The 22,393-nt window shown below is 44.3% G+C and overlaps 1 protein-coding gene across 1 annotated transcript; it reads right to left on the bottom strand.

The window, feature by feature from the left end:
- Positions 1-2,731: 2,731 nt before the first annotated feature.
- LOC131281322 (skin secretory protein xP2) lies at positions 2,732-14,751 on the bottom strand. The gene is made up of 2 exons (XM_058310651.1): positions 14,744-14,751; positions 2,732-3,818 (listed from the first exon to the last, which is right to left on the bottom strand). Exons 1-2 carry the CDS (start codon positions 14,749-14,751, stop codon positions 2,732-2,734), a joined length of 1,095 nt encoding a protein of 364 aa, XP_058166634.1.
- Positions 14,752-22,393: the final 7,642 nt, after the last annotated feature.

The following is a 22,393-nucleotide window of genomic DNA, read 5'->3' as shown; positions in this document are numbered from 1 at the left end:
TTTTAACCTCCCACTTTTCTTTACTATTTTCAATTCCAATACCTAACCTCACTTTAAAAACACGAAGCTTCTTGTATTAGAATATTTTAAAATTATAGGTTGTATTTATTTTGCAAGGATGAGAAAATTTATTCTTGTTTTAAGGAAATAGATCAAAATACTATTTCTCAAAAGTGACATACATAATGTCAAGAAAGTTGTTGTTGCGCTGCTGGATTCAAATACATATATTTCTCCTACTCTCTATTGAGTATACAAAAGAAATTGGTATGAAAACATCCAGAAAAATGGACACCAACTTGATGCCAACATAAGCCTAATTAGACGAAAACAAACAAATAACAAAAAACACAGGAGAAAAACCAAACATGAAATGACGAAAGAAACTAAAGTCGGTTACAGCGACAGAGCGATGTTATGTGAGTAATTTGTAATTAGCTACACTCCAAATGCTACCGAAGCTGAATGGTGGCGTTGTTCGGTGGCGCCGATGGCTTCTACGGCGCGGCTTTCCCCTTCACCCACAACCACTTCACACAAGGCTTTCCTTCCCCAGTCGCCGTTATGCTGCGCACATCCACGAAACCCATCCTCCATTTACGACACCCACATTGCCTGCATTCCCCGGCGTCTTTCGTATGCCACTTCAGCTGCAGGGTTTTCCCTCCGTGCAAAAGAAAAGCCTGCGCTCGTTGCAACGCCGCCGTAATGATCTTTTTCGCTCGATCGTGGCTCGCGTGCGGTTACAACATATCGCGAGTGGCGCCCAGGCCGAGCCTTTCTTCCACCACACATACTAACACACGCACACACAGTGTCGTGGAGCGCAGCTGATTTTCGTTGCCCATTACCCATTACGGAGGACCGTTATGTTTTATCGCCATTATTGTTATTATTATCCCGGTCATCATTGTATTATCCCATTGCACCGAGCTGCAATTGCATCGTTCACCCGAGGATGGCGAGGTGCTAAACGTGGCCACCCTTTCGCGCAAGCGATTCAAAACCATGACACACATGGCCACCATCGATTCGGCCGTTTGCTCTCGATTAAAAGGCACGATACATCAACTCGGCTGCCTGTTACTTTCAATTTTCACCCTTTCTTTCTTTCTCCACCTCCTGAGGTAGGAATTCATGCGCGAAACAAGGCTGGCAAAAAGGCAATAAAAGCTGTCAGTAGGTCGATTGCCTTGCAGACTCCGGTGCGCCGTTGTTGCTGCTGCCTTGTCTACGGACAGCTTACATAACTGCCGAGCTTTTCGAAGATATGCTCTCATATGCAACTCCTCCCGAAGTGAGATGGATGGCGGCTGGGTGGTTTTGCGTTGAGGCCCCCAATCAACGTCATACGCGATCGTGAAAGGAAGCTAATTTTCTCCCCGCTTTCTTGGCCAGTTTATCGTCAGCAGCACGCGCTTTGATTGTGTTGCAAATTAATGCAGATTATCCCGAGGTGGTTGGTTATTATGATACACGATCGCTACCTTCCATGCAACCAGTTTTTCCTCGTTCGGTTGAGTAATGGCCATATCAACAATATGATTGTAGTTAAGAGAGCTCTTAGTCTTCGAGGAAGATGATGAAGACGATGTTGTTGTGTTGACCATATGCTGAACTGGTGGAAACCGAATTGATTTAGTAGGAAATCTTCAACGTTTTCCAGGAAAACACTTTATCATTTCGTTGGAAAAATAATGAAACATGTCGAGTGTGATTTTTTTTTTCATTCATTTTGTTTTTATTTCAAACATATCACATCGATCGATAACACTTGGTTTCGCTTGAGTTGATTTTTGCTCCTGGTCTATATCTTTATCTCTCTCTGTGCGTCTCTCGCTTTCGTTATCCTCTGGTCCAAAAGTGGTGCTGAAATCGGTTTGGCTACTTTTTGCGCTTTTCAAACCTGGCCTGGAATTGTTTCAATCGAAAAGAAAAAAAATCATAGCAACACAAACTCATCTACTTTAAACAAGGAGTCGACCGGTGGGGTGATGATGCTACACGCCCCTCCTGGCCACTTTCCCTTGGGGCTTTGGTAAACTGAAACGGAAAATGGTTTTTCTACAAAGACAAGCGAAGCAAGCGAACGCCGACCGGCGGCCAACCGTCACTCCAGCCCTAAAACTCCGGTGTCCATCGATTTATCGCCGCTTCTGTTGGGGATCATCGAGAGGAACTCCGGAGATGAAGGCAGACGGAGATGGTTGGCGGCTGATGGCGAACTCACTCTCGCGCTGCGTCGATCTTCAAACAAAACAAAAACTATCTTTAAAACAAAAAAGAAACCGTCAAACGATACGCCTGCAATCTTCTTATCCGCGTGAGTCGACATGATGAGATGGGAGTGCGGGCGAGCGTGTGTGGGTGAAAACAAAATGAAACGGGTTAAGCGTCTACTGCGTGTACGCAACTCGCGGTCTTAGGTATTATGAGGCGAAAAGGATATTCTATGAGACAAATGAGTAGGCCCTGGAGTGGGTTTCGTCAACCTCTCTCACTTTCTAACGTGTTAATATCGACAGGAACCATTGCTTAAACGAGTTCACGGCGCCCAGCGAGCGGTTCGTGAACGTTCAACAAACTAATTAGTCAACAACAGGGACATGCCATGGCGCAGCTGTTGGCCAGCGGGCGTCCGGAGATTGTGTTTGTGTGTACGGAGTGTGTGGTACTCGAGTGTCTGTAGCTCTCTGAGGGCCTGTGGACGGTTTTTGGAAGAGGACAGCGCTTAGTGCAGATCGTGATGTTCATGCGAATGATCATAATGTTCATGGTGTTCTTCTTTGTGGACATGGACTGGTACGTGGTATGGGACCTTCACGGGGTACGGGACCTCCTTCTCGACCGGCACCTTAACCTCCTTGTACACCGGGTACGGCTTGTCGATCGGGACCTTCACCTCATAGGGGACCGGCTTCTCGACGGTGTACGGCACCTTCTTCTCGACGGTGTACGGGGCCGGGTAGGGGACCTTCACTTCCACCTTGTAGGGCTTGGGGACCTCGACCTTGTACGGCTTGTCGACCGGAACCTTCACCTCGTACGGGACCTTCTTCTCGACGACGACCGGGTACGGCTTGGGCACCTCAACCGGGTACGGCTTGGGGACCTCCACCTTGTACGGCTTGTCGACCGGGACCTTCACCTCATACGGGACCTTCTTGATGACGGTGTACGGCTTCGGGACTGGCACTTCGTACTTCACCTCATACGGGACCTTCTTCTCGACGGTGTACGGGACCGGGACCGGGACCTTCACCTCGTACGGGATCTTCTTCTCGACGGTGTAGGGCTGGGGCACGTGCACCTTCACCTCGTACGGCTTGTCGACCGGGTACTTCACCTCATAGGGGACCTTCTTCTCGACGGTGTACGGAGCCGGGACATGGACTGGGTATTTCACCACTTCCTTGTAGTGCACCGGGACCTTCTTCTCGACGATGTAGGGCTGCGGGATCGGTACCTTCACCTCGTACGGGACCTTCTTCTCGACGGTGTACGGGACGTGCTTCTCGACGGTGTACGGGACCGGGACCTTCTTCTCGATCGTCACCGTCTTGACGTGCTCGTGGTGATGGTGGTGGTCGTCATGGCCGCCGAAGTCGTGGCCGAAATCGCCAAAGCTGGAGTGCAGACCGCGCTTCTCCACATTCTGCGATTCCTTAGCCTCTAGCTGGGTTTCCTCCGCCTCCGCTTTCTTGTCCTCTGCAGCAGTACCCTCGCATGTGACTAGTGCCACCATAAGGGCAAGACAACAAGGAACAATAATCTGCAAGAGAATCAGAGAGGAACATACAGAGAGAGTTTTGCGGAGCCTATCCAGTCAGTCACTTCAGCGGGAACTCAGCACCACCAAAACCACTTCAGCAGTATCACTTCAGGTGTTAGCCACAAACTAGGGACTTTCAAAGGGACTCCTATTCTAAAACTGCATAAAGCAGCAACAGAAACTTCACTTCCAGTGCCAAGTAGGCACATCTTTAGCTAAGCTCTTGACTCTCCACTTTACAAAATCACAAGAACATCAAACCGCGTTTGGAAAGCGATCGCACAACACACAAATGTCCATGGGACGTTTTTTTCTCTAATTTTTGGGGACCCATTAGGCCGAACTTTTGACTTGTGATCACTTGCGACAAACATTTCCCGAAGAACACCCCGCTGCCAACTGCTGAACGAGGTTTTGGAGAACCGAATCCTGGCGCTGCTGCTTTCAACTGCCTTCCAACCAGTAAACTATTATTATACTGAAGTGAACACATACCATCCGCATTGTGAGCAAAAAGTGTATAGAACAAGCGAGACCGAAGTAGGTACTGATTTGAAGACGGCGCCCGGACCGGTATATATACAACGACGGAACCCCGCTCGGGTTTGGGCTCGCGAAGCCCCCCGATCGCGATCGGGTCGGAAAAGCGTCACGAGCTGAAAATCCCCACCCCGTCGAGGGGGATGATCGCCGGTCGGATCGATGGATGGTTGGATGGACGGAGCTTTCCGTGGGGTTCCGCGAGAGGGAAGCGAAGCGAAGAAAAGCTTGCACCATCCACGGTGCACTGAACCAGTCCGAAATGCGCACGCTGGCCGCTCTGGGGAGGGGAAAGCCGGACGGGGAAAGGGGAAAAGCGCTGCCACTGTGTGGCATACGCTCCACGAAGGCGCAACTTTCGCTCTTACACATGCAATACATATGTATGTACATCGCTTGCCATCGCATCGCCGGACCGTTGCGGAGTCTTTGGAGCATCTCGAAGGTACGCCGACCAAACGTTTACTGGCGTAATGAGGTACGGGAGGGGGCGAAGAGGGTCGCGGTGCCTTCTCCTGCTCTATTGTCTACAGTCGGGTAGCCATATGCTACACGGACAGCGCGTCAGCGTCATCGGTGGTGTTGGTGATGGAGCACAAATTATTATTGCACTAAATTTTATGCTTTCGATGGATCGGTTGCTTACGCGGCCACTGCCCTAACGCCAAGATCTTCATTCGAACCGGCGCAGGGACCGAGACGCGAGGGGAAGGGTAATTTTTTCGATTAACGAAACCCAGTGACGTTGCTTCTCTGCTGACTACGCACGGCTGGCTTCAGCGGCTAGAATTCTTATTTAGCCACACAGAGCACGGTGGAACGCATGTTGTCGGCATTGGGATTCTGATTGCGGCAAAGAAGGAAACAATAGAATTGCCAACCGAAAGGGTAGCGAGTTCTTCCGTGGGTGAGTTGTTTTTTTTGCGGAATTGTAGAAATGCCTCCAAACCGGTTGACTAACATCGCATTACCGTCAAGTCGCCGAAAAAGGAAAAGCTTACCGTTAAAGCAATAGCAGGAGTGGCTAAACAAATTCCTTAAACCGTGTCCGAGGGCTTCGTAAGTGCTTTTCATGGTTGGAAGAATATGCTGCATGAGCCACCTGTGCGAAACGATGAGTCCATTGCGGTAGAACTTCCACTCGTCATAGAAATTACTTATTACGAGATAGAATTAAGTGGATTCTAAGATGCATTGCAAATTTGTGAAGCATTTATATAATTAATTCATAACAAAAACCCACTGTGACAATTGAAGGAATATATTTCAAATAGGTGATTTTTCATAAACTCTCAGTTAATTATTTAATCTAAAAGCGGTTAAGTACCTAAGATTGATTGATTACCAACCGGTTTTAACAATTTGTATTTTATTGTTTATACTTTTACTTTTTCTTCTTCTTGGTATAACGACCGTGTTGGTCATGCCTACCCGTTAAGGGCTTACAAGACATTTTCTCTATGCGTTAAGGGCTTACTAGACTTTTCCCCATTCTCGGTTGGGATTCGAACCCACCTCGTCGAGGTAGTGGGCTCGGCAGCCGCGAGCCCCCAACTAGTCTTTGAGCGTTTGACGAGTCAGAAAGCGAAGCCGGAAATCACCGTCCGAGATAACATAATCAATTCACGCTTTCGACTCAGTTTGTGGTACGAGCTTTTGTTTTGTTACAAAGCTATGGGTTACCCAGAATGATCATGTTTTTGCAAAATATGTTTGCGATTAATTAGCTCAGTGCTGGTGATAATTTTGCACGCGTTATCGCTCAGAACACATTATCTGATGTAGTTCGTTGTATTTCTTTCTTTTCCGAGCCAAACGATTCCGCACGATCCTCAGTCGTTGTTCATCTTTCTTTCTAAGATTGTGTGTTTAAGTGCTTTGAATTACAGCAATCTTAAAGTCATGAATAATTGTAGTTATATGTTGGTGCTGTTTTTTGGTGTAGTTTTGTCAGCCCGGTTCACAATGGCGATCAATAGTTTCGAGTTACAGACACTGATGAATAAGCTTGATTACTTAAAGGACAAACTACAAGATGTAGAGCAAACTATGAAAAGTTCGCTGAAGGTGAATCCCCAGCACAAGTTAAGTGAATACACGATGATAAAAGAGAAAAATATCGACTCTTTGTAGGAAACGGAGCATCGCCTGCAGGAGAAGCTAACCAAACACGAAAATAATATTAACGGAAAGATCGAGACGATCGAGGCCAAAATGCATGCAATGAAAGAATCTTTTAACAAGGTAAGGAAGCGTTCAATAGGTGTTGGAGATCGGGTTCAGAAAATCAAGACGATTGACTTTTTTAAGTTGATGTTTGCTTCTTTTGCAGATTGTTAAGATAAGTGAAGAGACTACTCGAGCCAACTTAGAAGAAGTGAAGAATCAGTTGATTTCCAGGATGGACAATATGCAGCTACAACTGACGACTGAAACAAAAACCATCCAGGAAAAGACCCAAACTGAGCTTAAGCAACTTGGAGAGAACAGGAAAACTCTTGACATGCTCACCGATTCGGTACGAAATATGAGTACACTGTCGGAAAAAAGCAATAAGATACTTAAGGCTCGCTTTTCATATCCTGCCCGTTCATGTTACGTGATGAAACAGTCCGGTGAATACATAATTAATACAGACGAAAACACTTTCAACGTACTTTGTGAACAAAATACCTTTGGAGATGGCTGGACTGTAATCCAGCACAGGTTCAACGGTTCAGCCGATTTTTATCGGAACTGGACGGAGTACCGCAACGGATTTGGGAATTTGGATGGCCAATTCTGGCTTGGGCTAGAATACGTGCATCAAATTACTAAAAACCGACCGCATGAACTGCTGGTGGAAATAAAAGATTTCCATGGAAACTACGGATACGCGAAGTATGGAGAGTTTGAGATAGGGGACGAATCGGAGTTGTATGTATTGAAGAAGTTAGGGGCATACTCAGGGACAGCAGGAGATTCGTTGCGAGTCCACAAGAATAAACAATTTAGCACATTCGATCGCGACAATGACGAATCGAATAACTTGAATTGTGGTGAGCGTTGGCACGGAGCCTGGTGGTATAGTTACTGCCACAATTCTAATTTGAACGGGCGTTATCAGAACGCAACAGATGATGGTGGAGCGATGCATTGGTATTTTTTCAAAAACGACAGGCGTGGATTGTCTTACTCACGAATGATGATTCGAGATATCATTAATTAACATAAAAATAAAGCGATTACCTCATCAGTGAAGATGTTCATTAACTGCAGCATCCCTCTCTCCCTTCACTTCTACCAAATTGAAGTAATAACAGAAAATTGGATGCTAGCATTACTATGCACAGCAATTGCTTTTGAATAAAAACAGATCGTCTGATATCAAAATGTTCGTTTTCATTCAAAGAGAAAGAAGAACAAAAAAGAAAGGAACATGGTGAAACAGATTCTATCAAATAAAATTTTCTTCTCTGCGTAACAACCGTGTTGGTTATGCCTGCCCGTTAAAAGACTTACAAGACTTATTCCTGGTCTCGGTTGGGATTCGAACCCACGCCGTCGAGATAGTGAGCCCCGGCGCTCATGGGCCGAATTTTTAACCGGCGCTGCCGCTCGCCTGTCGCAAATCCTCGTCTTGAGCGTTTGACAACTCAGAAAGCGAAGCCGGGAATTACCGTCCGAGATAACATAACCGGTTCACGCTTTCGACTCAGTTTGTGGTATGAGCTGTTGTTTACCATAAAACTATGGGTCACTCAGTAAGAACCAGTTTTTGTCAAAATATGTTCGCGGTTGGCTCAGTGTTGGTGATAATTATGCACCCGTTACCGCTCAGAACACAGTATCAGAATTAGTTTTCTAATCTTTTTAGCCTTTCGGAGCTAAACGAATTCGCACGATAATCAGTCGTGTTTTATATTTCGTTCTGACTGTGTGTTTAAGTGCTTCGAATTACAGCAATTTTAAAGTCATGAATAATTGTAATGTTATTTTGGTGTTGTGTTTTGGTGTAGTTTTATCAGCCCAGCTGACAATGGCAATAGAAGGTTTCGAGATGGAGCTTTTGATGACAAAACTAGACTACTTGCAGGACAAATTGCAGGAGATGGAGAGTTCGCTAAAGGTAAATCCCCAGCACTAGTTAAGTGAAGACACGATGATATAGCAAACAAATATCGGCTCTTTGTAGGAAACGGAGCATCGTCTACAGGAGAAGCTAACCAAGCTTGAAAATAATATTAACGAAAAGATCGCGACAATCGAAGCCAAAATGGATGCAATGAAAGACTCTTTGAAAAAGGTAAGGAAGCATGCAATAGGCGTTGGTGTTACAATCTAAAAAATCATACCAGTCAAAATTTGGGGAAACAATGACGGCCTCTTTTCCAGAGTGTGGAAGTATCCGAAGAGAATACACGAACTAAATTGGAAGAGTTGAAGAATCATATGACATCCAAGATGGACCACATTCAGGAAACGTCTCAAACTGAACTCCAGAAACTAGGAGAAAATAAGGAAATTCTTGATATGCTAACGAATTCGATTCATAATTTAATTACAAAAGCAGAGGCTCGGAGCTCGCTGCAGGTAAATGCTTACCACAAGTTAAGTGAATACACGATGATAAAGAAGAAAAATATCGACTCTTTGTAGGGAACTGAGAATCGTCTACAGGAGAAGCTAACCAGGCACGAAAATAATATGAACAACAAGATCGAGACGATCAAGGCCAAAATGAATTCAATCGAAGGCTCTTTGAAGAAGGTAAGAGAATCTGAGAATCAGCATAATGGTGATTTTTATGCAGATTTCTACCTAAAATATCTAAAATATCTATGTCAAATTAAATGAAGAGGTCCTTCATGAACATGTTCATGCATCACTCTTTCAGGAACACATAGCTTCCAGCCTCGAATGGGTTGCAGCCTCAAATGGAAATGTTCCTTACGGAGCAGTAAAAGGGGGACGGACCTCTAATGGTGACACTCTTTACATTGGGCGTGCGTACTATCGTGGCAATCTACTTCCAGGAAAAATTCATCCATCGAGTGACGGTAACCTATACGTTTCATATGCTGACAAAGAGATCGATTTCAAAAACTACGAAGTACTTGTCGAAGTTCGACGTGGATTCCGAATTATAGATTAGGATGAAGGGAATGAGTGAAAAACAAAACCAGGAAAACGTTCCATGTATCGAAAAGTCGCATGCCTGTTATTGAAAGAAAATTATTGACCTAGGTGGAAAGATGATAATAAGAAATATTCCAGTAGAAGTTTATGTAGAATATTTTCAGTCTCTTGTATTTATGCAAAGTATTGAATATTAAAACAAAACTAAATTAAATCAAATAAAAAGAGCTCTATTTCAAATAAATCAGATAAATCAGAAAGAGGAGGTATAGTAGATTTTACTTTTACATCCCATTAGTAGATTTTACAAACCGCTTCAAGAAAAAAAAACCATCTCCGTTCTACAAACTAATACATAAAAATGTCGAATCAACTCGTCATGCGTATACTCCTTCTCGTATCAACATGATTGAGCTTAAACCGAGTTTAATTTATTCTAGTCGAACTGGAATATATTAATGTTTTATGCAGCCTGTAAATTGTTGCCAACAACATCATTCTCATCTTCACCCACTGTTTGAGTCATTATTAAACTGAAGGTCATGGGCCTCGTAAAATGCTAACTGCAGATACAATTCAGCGTCCGGTCGTGTTTCCTTGGAGCGAAAATTCCAAAACATCCTCCCACCGCAAAAGGATGAAGTCGAGTAGCAAAAACACAAAGAGGAAAACCAAAAACTAATAACAAGCGTCCACCAAGGCCGCGAAAAAAAAACCACTCACACGTGGCCGATCATACGCCGTCGCATTCGGTATGCGGTTTCCGTTTTCCGTGACCGCGACACAAGAAAAACAAAACAGTTCAGATTTCTCTTCTACCTCGCGCCGTCCGCCAACGTGTCCGCCCAGAGGCCGCCAGAGGACGGACATCGCAATAGCGAAAGCCGTCACATTTCCTGTGATCACATCGATCGCGATCATGATCGCGTCCGCACCGACACGTCCGCCAACCCGTCCCTCGGCCTTACGTGAGGGGAAAGATTTCCCAACTCGGTCAGATCGAAGTCGGAGCGCATTGTAAGGCGGGCTTTTCTCGGCTCGCCACAGCCTTGACCCGAATCGTCGCTGCTCCGTCGCTGGGTCGAGCTCCCAAATTCGATTCCCCAATGCGGGTCTTGACTCCACCGAAAGCCAATTTTCCCTTCAAATCGAAGCTATTCGCGTCACCAGAGGGGTTCAATCAGGCCGGGCCGGATAATTCGAATAAGCCACAGCGTCTTAAGCCTTTTCTCTTTCCTGACCCCTTTTCGCCATTGTGTTCGAGTTTTCGCAATCTAACATACTTTTACCGTTATTGCTGTTTTGTTGCATTCAATACTATTTTTTTTTACCATTTTTTGTTTTAAGCTTCAAACTACTTTTTCGTGAAATATGAAAAAGTAGAAAATTGTTTCTTGAAAATAGGAACTATTTATTTTTCAACATTTGGACAGACTCACTCAAATGCCCTCTGGGGTAAATCGTCATAACGCATGTCGTAAGCACCGCAAGCTGTCGTTGGAAGGCTCATCTAATGTTCTCCCTCCGAAAATCGCCACTTTATGGCCACAGGCTCTGGAGCGGACTGGTGGCCCTATTTTCTTCTTCAAAATTACTAAAAGAAAACGACAATCTTGTTCATCTCTCGATCGATCCGTTCGTTAGCGATACCGAAAATATAAATCCCATTACATCGTCACTGCCCGGCCAGTGTTGCTTTATGTTTCAAACCCCCCATCCAAGCGGCTTTCCTCGATTTCTACTCCGGTGGAAGCCGGAGACCGGTTTCCATCGATTCCCATCACATTCCATTTTGCACCGATCTTTTTCGCTGAAACGATCGACGAAATTTTGCGCCGTCAAAGTTGCGCGAATTTCCGCTCTGTAAATTTCCGGGGGAAATTGACTAGCCGGCACCGGGCAGGGGCTACATGGAAGCCGTTGCCCCGGCTGGCTGGTCAATGGATTACGGAGCTAGACTTAACGGAAATGAGCCGCGGCAGGGAACACGCGGCGTTGAATGATTGATTATCCGATAGCATGGTTAGTATTAAAGCAGAATTAACGAACTGCATGCAAGAAGTGGACTGCACTGGGCTAAGAAGTAGTCACATTATAGCAAATTAAACTAGACTTTATAAAAGAAACAAAAGAAAAGAAGTGTATCCCGAATCTATAGCCAACGCTAACACTGATCAAAAATAGCCGCAACCGAAGTTTTAGTAAAAGCATGTTCAGCTCATGCAACAAATCAACTTATCTCATTATGGAGAACGTTATCTCGAACGGTTATTCTCACTCGATTAACGGCTTTGTGATTATTTTGATAGGATTATGTTTTCGCTAATCATGTATCAGCGTGGGCTCTTGGATCATTTTAGTAATAGTCCATTATTTATTCAATATCCATCCAGTTGTTGAAAATCATTTTGAAATTAACAAACATTACATCGTAAAGGCAATAACATGATTTAAACCAAATTACTTTGCTTTTAGATATAAAAAAGGGACTTTCTTCTTTTATATCCGAGCTCTCCTTCTCTTGCCATCGACGGATCAATTGTTATTACTGTGGTTACCTTCGTACGTATACCTACGATGGAAAAACTAACCATTTTGCAAAACCATCAACCAGATTGTGACTCCGCCGTGCATTGTTGCCTAACCATGCAGGAAATAAATAGTAGGAACCAGAAAAGCCCACCATACGCTTGATTTTTATTCCCAAACCTTTGTGCAAACAGACGCAAAATTAAGCTCGCCAACGCCAACAATAATCTGCGCTAACGCTTAATTTGCTCACATCCCAAATACGAAACGAACCTTTCGCTATGCTTTTCGTGTGGATATGTAGCGCTTTTTGCACTCACTATCCTACCCGCATTTCCTTCACATCTTTCCCTCCTCGCTGTGCCAACGGCGCCGAAGAAATGTGTCGAAAGAAGGCACCCATCACCGATCAGCGATCAGCGACTTGAGCAATCCTTGTCCGGGCCGGCACCGGGTGGAAGCTCGCGGTTTCCAAAACGGCTCCCTAAGAGGCCTAATTCACGCTTTCGTTCGCCAACTTTTCGGGCACAGGCAGCAACTCCGCTTGCCAAACGCCACCACGCAATGGCAATGGTGCTGCGCTAGGGCGAAGAAAGAGGAACAACATTGCGTTCGAGAAAGAAAAACATTTAAAAAGTGCAATTAGATTAATGAACCTTATCGTGCGCCGGTGCACCTTTTGCGCCGTCGGCTACGAGCTACCGCTTCAAGCTGTAATTTGTTATGTTGAGGCAAAAATCCGCAACCTTACGGTTCGATCGCGATGCGGCGATGCGTCTGGCGAGGTGAGAGATCCCGTGTTTGATGGTAATAAACATCACTCAATCATCAAAATACACCTTTTCGGTGGATGACGAATCAATCACGCCGGGAGGGAGTGTTGGCCGCAAAGGTTTAGCTCGGTTCAATGCAATTGCGCCCGTGTGTGGCCTCCTCTCCAAGGTGTGGCGTTTAATTTTAAGAAAAAAGATCGGTTTTAGAGTGATCTTCAACAACTAATAAAATATTGAATTCCTGCTAGTGTTCGTTAGATATAAACTAATTTTCAAGTATCTTTAGTTATTTTCTATTTTCTTACCTTTGAACTATATTTTTAACCAGACTTTAGTTATTTCAAAATGATTTTAAAGAAACCAAGCCACATGCAAATAATTTAATTTTTTTTTTGACATACATATGAAGCATAGTCTTGGTATGAACAATAGTATATTTCAATTACAAATCCAAAAAACCACCGACTAAACTCCTCAAAAGATACAATTTACAATATTTGTTCATAAAGATTTAGTTTTCGCATCGTTATTGTGAAATGTGATTCAAAGATCAGATGTCTCATTCATTTGTTAACTTACACAATACAATGTGTTATGCGCAAAGATGAAAGAAAACACGGCTCACAAATAAATCTACAGGCTCGCAAAACTCATCACACCATTCTGGAAGGATTAGATCACAACTTTATGTAATGACGAATGCTGCACCAATGTTTTGTTATAAAACAGCCTGAAAACTGTATGCATCCCCCTACTCTCTCTCTCTCACTCTCCGGTTTGTCTCCTTTCTTCCACCGCCCATCCATACCTTCCCATTTTTTGTGTGAATTATTAAACCTGTTGGCAAAATCAATAGGATAATTACGTGTCGAGGTCAAACAACAATCAACAACCGAACGCCACGGGTGCGCTTTTAATGAAAATCATACCGAGGGAAACCCTTCCACCGGCATCGTCGGAAGGTGCATCGCCCGGGTACAGCCCTAATCATACACACACACACTTGTACTGCGGTTCGTGCAGAAAAACGGCCAAACGAGGTGTGCGCGCGTGCCTCGTCAGTCGGCGAACGGCGCTGGAGGCCGTCCATATCGGGCCGGGTAAGTATTATAACGCCACTTTAACGATCGAAGGATGCTGCGAAAAGTGCAAAATTGTGTGAATCGTGCGCCGCCTGGGAGAAAGAAAGGAGAATGTGTGACGAAAACGTGAACGAACAAACGAACGGAGTCGGTAAAGTAGTGCAATGCATGCAAGTGCGCCAGGAAAGAAAAGTGTCGATAGAGAGAAGGAAGGAAAGACAGAAAGAAAGTGTTGCGTAATATTTTTCGTACGTTGCCGGCTGCATCTCGCCAAACGATCGGCAGCGGCACACAAACACACTCGTCGCAGCCAGGGGAGAGGGTTACAAAGTTGTCCAATGGCGGAGGAAAAAAAAAGGATGGTGTTGGCGGAGATTGTGCGGATGCTACCACCCCCCGTAATGGCTTCGGTAACAAAAACCCCTCAGCATCAATAACAACAACATCGTAAAAAAAAACATCACACATCGAAGCAATCGAATCAAGTCGAACTCTTTCGCTTCCCACTGCTGAAGGCAAATGTAGAACAACCGTGCGCGCTCACACAGAGATTTTCCAGCGAAAAACTGGCACACGCACGAAGCAGGTAGGTACATAAGAGCCACGGAACCGCCGAAGAGAAGGGCAGTCGACGTCGGTTTGGACGAAGGCGATTGTCTTGTGCCGGGTGTCGCTACTTAGTTCGGGAAACGATTCAGTTGTATCAACTTAATCAACCCAAAGTTCATTCACCTGTCATTTGGTGAAACGTTAAAGAGGAAATCTAATCTAATTACAATTGAACAAAAACCAGGAAGATAAGCCTTTTCCGCAAATAAGAAATCATGCCACACGTCGTGGGAACTGTCAAAAGAAAAACAAGTAGAAGTTCTCCTAGATTGGACGAACTTTTATCATTCCTTGTTCATTAGTACTTTATAATTACTTACTTCACCATAGTTCACATTCCTTAAATTTAAGTTTTCCCTTTATTATTTAATTGTAGATATTTTTCTACGAGAAAGTATTCCCAAGTCTTGCAGATTGATCATTCTGAGCTTCCAAAATTCGCCTGCTTGTGAATAACCGAACCCTTCTCCTGGGGAACCTCGAGTCATCATGCATTCAACCCTAAATTGGTTGATCGACTACCCGGTGTGCGATTCCAGTTTCTTCGCGGGTCGCAAAACGGCATCCACGGATGACGAATGGCGGTGCAACTCGTGCGGATTATAAAGCTTGCCCGGCGGTCAATAGAGGTCTCCCCCTGCGGAGCGTGACGTAACGAACGTGTTTTGCTTTTTCACCACCTTTACGACTCTTTTGCTTTCCTGAAGCACCATCGAGTGCCCCCGTCCACCGCTCCGTCGGGCAGCAGGAAGGGAGCAGCAATTTTGTCGCCCCATGAGCTGCAATGAGGGCTCGCAGGATTGTAAACAAATCCAGTTGTTACGTCCTACGCTCGACCGGTCGGATCTGAAGATCTCGGACATTGCCCTAATGCGGCGATGGCGAGCCCTAGCAGCCCGCGCATTGGTTGCCTTTCTCCTGCCAAGGAAACTGCAAGTGCATTGCAACAGATTGTTGTCCCGCCGCCAAGTGAAGCCCTTTGCTGCGCGTGGTTTTATTTTTTCTTTTCCTTGACTCAGTGCGATCGGTGGGACAGTAGGTTAGCCCTGCCGTGCTCCAGTTTTCCCTAATTGATGTGAACCTATTTTTATCTTACCCCGAGAGCAATTGCCACCATTGGAAGGTTGGGCGTCTGATCGCGCGATGTGTGCGGTTTAAAGAGCGGGTTCGTCGCTTATCAAGCTATTCGCTTAAGTCTTTTGATTCTCTGCTCTGCCTGGAGTTGCACTATGCAAAACATAGTGAGGAATGCTACGTGCGAACGCATGTTTCTGGATGTGTGTTTGTGTGAGCATAATTAACTTTAGATTGATTTTATTTCCGAAAACACCAACCCCACCGGGTCTGCAAATTTTAAACCTGCCGTTGGAACGCTCGCCACGTTACGTCCTTATCTTCGTGCGTGCGTGACATCAAAGGCTCTTTTTTTTATTTTCTTTTCAGCGTCCTCCTCGACTTTTCACGGTGTGATGCGTAACCGGCGCCGGTTGCTGCGTGCTTGGTTTTCCCTTTTTTTCAAATTTTTCTTTTCACACCAGCCAGCCATTTTTCGGCTCCGCACTCGCATGGTGGTGGCCATCGGTGGCAATCCGTTACGGTCGGTCCGAAGCCACGCGATTGCACAACTTTCGCCTGCCCTGCACGAGCGTAACCGGCGTGGTTCGGTGTGCTCTATCTGTGCCACATCGTGCCCGAAGATGCAGATGCGTCCGTACGTCAAGATTAAATCCGCCGAGGGCAATAGCAACGAAAAAAAACCCACCCCAGATCCGATCGACGATTCGGCCACCCCACCCCACCCGCTGTTGGAGGCTCGTGTGAAGGTCAATTTGATGGAAAAGCTAACGCGCAGATCGGGTTTGGCCTTTTTTTCGGTCTCCTTCGGCCGATGGCCTCCATTTCCCAGTTATTCAGTTAGCTTTTCCGTCGCATTTAGGGCTTGTCGTTTCGCTCTCGGTTTTCTCGCTTTTTAATTATTATTCCTCCAACTGATCGTTAGACACCGGTTTGGTGGTGTTTTTCGAACGTTTTTTTTTCTTCTCTTCTCCACACAACAGCCGATGGCCGGTGAAAATTGATTCATAAAATCAGATACCTTTGCAGTGAGTGCACACGGCGTTGAAGGAAGCCGTTAAATTGCCTCCATCAGCTGCTGTTCGCGGACACGGCGAAAGATTAATAGAAAGCCTTCGAACGATGCAGCGCGAGTATGTGCTCGTATGGCGCGCGGCGGTTGGCAAGGTTGTGGAGGGAAGTAATACAAACAAACGAAAAACCTTTCCAAAAATGCAGCTCCAATGTCGTGGAGTCTATGGAACGCGGCGGGAAATAATCGACGGACGGTAAAATATGCTTTGTTGTAACGAAAAACCGATAATGGTGTTTAGGAAATTAAACAAAAAATACAAGAGACGTAAAAATACTAGTAAGAAATATGATTTGATTTTTTTTGTGAATAAACAATCTTCCACGATTATTTTGAAATCACTGTCAAAGATTCTTTTTTCTAGTTGTTAAAAAATATTTGTAAAATCGACTATGAAATAGATTTTTTTTTCTTTTTCAAATAAACGAAAAAAGATTTAGATTTTGTCCTAAGAAAACACTTGCCGGCTCAAATGGCAAAGTGTGTCCCAACAGCGTTTCTAAGCCGACATGAGTATGCAAAAATTTTCCCTCCACCAAATCGGTCAATCGAACGCACCACGACGATACCTTCCCTTTCTCTCGCTTCAAGGTCTGTGTCACAAAAAAAAGGTCGAATAAAAAAACAACATCAGAAACCTTTTTACGCACGAAAATAAGAAACCGTTTGCGTACGGTTGAGCCGAGTGTGTTTCCTTTCGAAAGCATTACTGCGATATTGTTTTTCCCGACCATGCGCCATGTTGCTTGCAAGCGCATGGTTAATCCCTAGCGATGGTCAGTCATTTTTTTTTTGTATGTTGGGGGACGCAACGTGCGTCGCAATGCACAAAACCGTTGAAAGGCGATGTAAAACCAAAAAATAACTGTACAAATGAGCCTCCCATCGTCCACGCTCGAGTGAATTTAATTGGGCTGCAATGAGTGAGTGGTAATGCGCTCCTAACCTTGTAGTGCATTGAGGACAGTGATGGCCTATTCCGTGGAGAGAAGCAACGGAAGTCCTTTCCTATCGCGTGGGCCAGAGAAAGGACTCATATTTCTTTAAAAACATTCACTTGGGATTATACAATTTCCCTTCAGGTTATGTCCTCAACCACTACGAGGCTTCCTCTGTTCAAGTTATAATCTAATTAAAATAATTATGATCATAAAGCAGTGTTGATCGAGACGTTGATGATGATGATGATGACGATGGCAATGGTTTCTTGCACAATGAAAGCACGACTTCGACACTGTGGTATTATTCAGTGGCGCAAGCTGAACGACATCTTTCGGGCAGGACGGGTTGTAAGGAACCGTATTCATCATGTGTCATTAATGTTGGCCCTCGTCGCTGTGGTAGAAAAAAATCGGAGGCAAAAAGCAAACAGAACCGTCCAGAAGCACCGGTCACATTCATTCATGTTGTGTTTGTTATTGCTCAACCAACCAGTTCAGGTTTTACTGCTCACTTGAATAGTAAAATTTATTTTATTCCATTGCGTTGCAGAATAAACTAAACATTTTCTACCTGTGTAAATAAATTTAAGTACCAATTTGGTGTTTCACAAAAATAAAACTCACCCTTAGAAAGCAAATACTAACATATGAATGGTTGTTGTCTACGATTAATTATAAATCAGACCCCCCACCCAAATGCATTCACCCTTTATGGTGCATAAGCCTTCCATAATCATAACCATTAATGGGTGAAAAATAACTAACACAAACACCAAACCCATCACCCACTCTTATGCAGGGCGATAATCCGTCCGTTTCAATAAATCCCGGCGAAGCATAAACCATGGCAAGACCACGTGCTACCATCACCACCACCACCACCACCACCAGCAGGGTGTGCCGGAAAGTTAATCCCGAGCCCAAAGTGGCCATGGAAAATCGAGGAAAATTACCAAACTGAACGGAAAATGGAAAGCGTAAATTAATCACACCACCACCACATAAGCAAAGTCTCTTTTTCCACGAAGGTAAGTCATCTTGGTTTTCTCGCGTGGTCTTTCGAATGGACGTTGGAGGAATTTGGTTCGAATACGACACGCGGGGGTCGGTTTTTCTTTGTTGCACCGTGCGGTAGGCGAAGGAGAAGGAAATGGGCCGGGCAATGATTGGTGCATTGCAGACTATGCACGGTATGTCGGTAAAATGGCAAAGTCGAGCCACTGGCTCAAGCATAACTGTCTGCAGTGCAGCGTAATTGTGGCCGCGTGGGTTTCACACACTCCCACAGTTTCGCTCAAATCAACAGCATCAAAGGGAGGTAAATTAAATCTAAATGTAACTGGTATGAACGGATCGAAAATATTTGCTACCGGCTTTTAAGAAATAAGCAAACAAACATCAAACCAACGAATAGCTATGACTATGATAAATTATTGAAAAGAAGGTAAACTTTGAACAAAAAATTTGATTGAACACAAACTCAGTTCGATGCAGGAAATAATGAAAAATATGTCATATATTTTTGAAAATCTAAAAACTCGATCAAACTTATAACAAACTTATAACGTGTTATTCATAAAAGAAAACTTAAGTATTAAAGGCACACAAGCTAGAAACAAGAGAATAAAAGTAACAAAAAACAAATGATTATTAAGGGAAAAGTTTGCGCAACATAATCATTTCTCAAGTTGATTTAAGAGGATGAAAATCAAAAGTTTGTTCTTTTAAACGTTAATTATTGCTGACACAATCACGACTGTAATCTTTTATGGTGAACTTTATCTTGATATTTTACATAACGATCTAATCAACCATGATTGTGGAATTAATCTGATAAGAACATTTTATTAAAGACAAATTTGAAGAGATCGTTCCAATCGGCATATGCAAATGGACCATTTATTGCACAGGTCCAGTGAATGCAATAGAATAAAAGCGTTCGTTTTACGAGCACCTCGGACAAAGTACATCTATTAATAATTAGTGAAAGTGGTCCCTGTTTTTATGGTCGGCTCAGTTGTGCCCAGTATATAATGGTTATGTTTGAACGGTCAGCAAATCTTGTTGCCCCCAGAATGATTCCTTTCTTCCCACCCAGCTCCTTCTTTCGCGACAGGCATTCTTTTTATGTGTTGCCCGTCATTCTCTTTACTTTACGAGCGACGATTAATCAGAACTCGTGAACAAACCTAATTGGAAAGCTATGAAATCTTAGCTTTATTTGCCGATCCCTAACACAGATGTTTATCAGAACGAATGGTACTTTCTCCAGAGTAGGGCGGAGTTCGTTCTGCAATGCATCTCAAAAGAAAGCAGTTCCGTGTTGATCCCTGGTGGCAGTGAAAATTAACCACATTCGCATCAATCAAACTGCTTGTTACATTTGCATAATCAACTTAACCTTCGCCACGGCAAAACAGTTCTGTGTCACTTCGGGCGCAAACCGGTAGCATTTCATAACCCGAGTGTGGGGCTCCATTTGGGGATGCAATTCACGTGCACAAATGCACTTCGTGTACGTGGGACGGTAATAAACTATCAACCGCCAAGCCTTAAATATCCATTATTGTCATTCCCGACGCTGCTCACTTGTCGTGTGTGATTTTTGCGGCACATAAAACCCAACGCCATCACCACGCCAACATAACCACCCGGTTAATGATTGCGATCGCAGACAGCAGCGTCGATTGTGCGATTGTTCTTCACCACCGTCAGATCGCGTCCACTTTCTTCGGTGGTTTTGCTCATTATGGCCAAGTGTGTACGTGGGTTTCAAGCACCCCTTTCTACCTTCTCCTAGTTCATCCACCAACCGCAAGCGTCTCAACAATGAGAAGACATAAGAGAGTGACTGCATAATTGGCAAACGCCCAACGACGTGTTGGATACAGCATCGCTATGCGGAGGCCTCACACGTCAGAAAGGGGATATTTATGATTACAAATTACATGTATGTGCAGTCAGTCGGTGCAAATTGTCCACCAACCACCGATGGGAAACCGATGAGGGATGTGAAATTGTGAGTTTTTGTTATTAAATAATTGCTTGGTCTTTTATTTCCACGAAGCAATAGGGAACACGATTCAAAATATTATTTTCAAATGAAAAAAAAGGATTGAAAAAATCAGTAGACTCTTATAGTCTAACCTTATGGTTTTTTTAATAAATATTTTACTAGAAGTTTTGTAACTTTAATATGTTATTTCAGAATACAGTAGGTAAGGTTACTTAGGTTTATTTCAATTTAAACGAGTCTGAGTGGCTTGGGAAAAACTGTGCAGCATAAGTGGACGCGATCGGTAAATCGACCGAACGGTTACGGGCGTTCTTAAAGTGTTACTATAATAGTTTCCCTAATAAAGGGCTCTTATTGGCATAATTACGTAAAATTACCCGCGCCAAACGGTTATGTATTTATTGCCTTTTAACCTCAACTGAACCGGCGTCCCGGGCGCTCGACGGGCGGCCCTGTCATAAAGTGGAACCGGGAGTGGAAACATAAAGCATACTTACGGCCCAAGCGAGCCCCTTAGTTCGTTCGGGGCAGCCACTCGTCAGCAAGAACCACACAGCCCTTTCTGCTCGGGAACCCAAGCAAGGAAGCCCCGATGTCGCATGCCTACACCGAGGCAATCGACGCCAGCGTTCAATTCCGCCAATGCACGCCGTGTAAATCATTAAAAGCCACCTAGAAGCCACCGACCCCCCGCCCTCAGAGAGTGTCTCCCATGCATGCATGCTCCACTTATCCTGTACCCCCGATCGTTCGTCCGGGGCGCACACCGGGTAATTTCTCACGGTACATTATTCCGCACCGGTCGGTCGGTGTCGTTTGTCGTTTTACGTAAGTGTTCGAGTGGCGTACGTTTGCGTGGAGCCACGCAAACATCCAGCGGGCGGCTGACATGTTCCTAGTGTTTTTTTTTTATTATTTTGTTTTCGTTTCCTACTTAGTGTCCGTAATGATTCCAATCGGCTCGTACACCCCTGAGTGCGCTGACGGCGTTTGACATTTGCTCCACTTTTGGCCCGGCGTCCCAGCCGTCGTTTCGGATGTCTTCTCGCATCGACACAATTGCACGATTTTTTCCTCCCAAAACTGATCGACAAGAAACGTATGAGAGCGGGATCCTCGAATCGGCTATGGTTCACAGTGAAGCCTCACGTACTCGCGTTGACAAAACGGCGTGTCGGCCATCGGGGTTAGGCAACATCGGCGGGTTTGTGCGAACAAAAACAGGTAAGCACCGTGTCCAAGTAATTGGTACGGGTTTGCGAAATCCAGTGGGACAAGAAACATGACAGGCCGCCGAAAAGTGAACTGACCGTAGCTAATTTGTCGCCGATATTTTTTAAGTCCATTTATCAAAATTGGTCAGGTACTACTAGCGATTGCTTGCCATTTTTTTGTTAATATAAGAAACAATTTGTCTTATATATTTAAATTGATTAACTGATTCAAAGTAAAAGACAAACTTTATGAGTTTACGAAAATCACAAAAAATAATCTAGCTACAAATAAAGTATTAAGTTAGGCAAGGGTCCCATGAATAGGAGGGTTTTCTTGGAATATATTCCCACTTCCCCGATTGAGAGGCTGCCTAATGTCGTTGTGACGTCGTTATGGGTGATGGCCATGGCAGGATGATGGCTATGACATCTTCTTCCAATCTCCTTTTGATTAGTCTTGTTTCAGAGTTAATGCTTCTTCAATACCTAGACCCCTGATTTATCATCCGTGGTCACAATATATCAACGTAACGATGATCCTATGTCAACATAAAATATACGGAGCTTAATGATATTTATCAAAGATGAATAAATTTCAAAATAATTACCACCCATCAATTTTTAAACAGTACTTCTCAAAACGTTAAACAGTC

Source organism: Anopheles ziemanni, chromosome 2 (assembly GCF_943734765.1).
Source record: "Anopheles ziemanni chromosome 2, idAnoZiCoDA_A2_x.2, whole genome shotgun sequence".
NCBI classification, from domain to species: Eukaryota; Metazoa; Arthropoda; class Insecta; order Diptera; family Culicidae; genus Anopheles; species Anopheles ziemanni.
The sequence above is the reverse complement of the archived record's forward strand: the minus strand, read 5'-3'. Positions and strand labels throughout refer to the sequence as shown.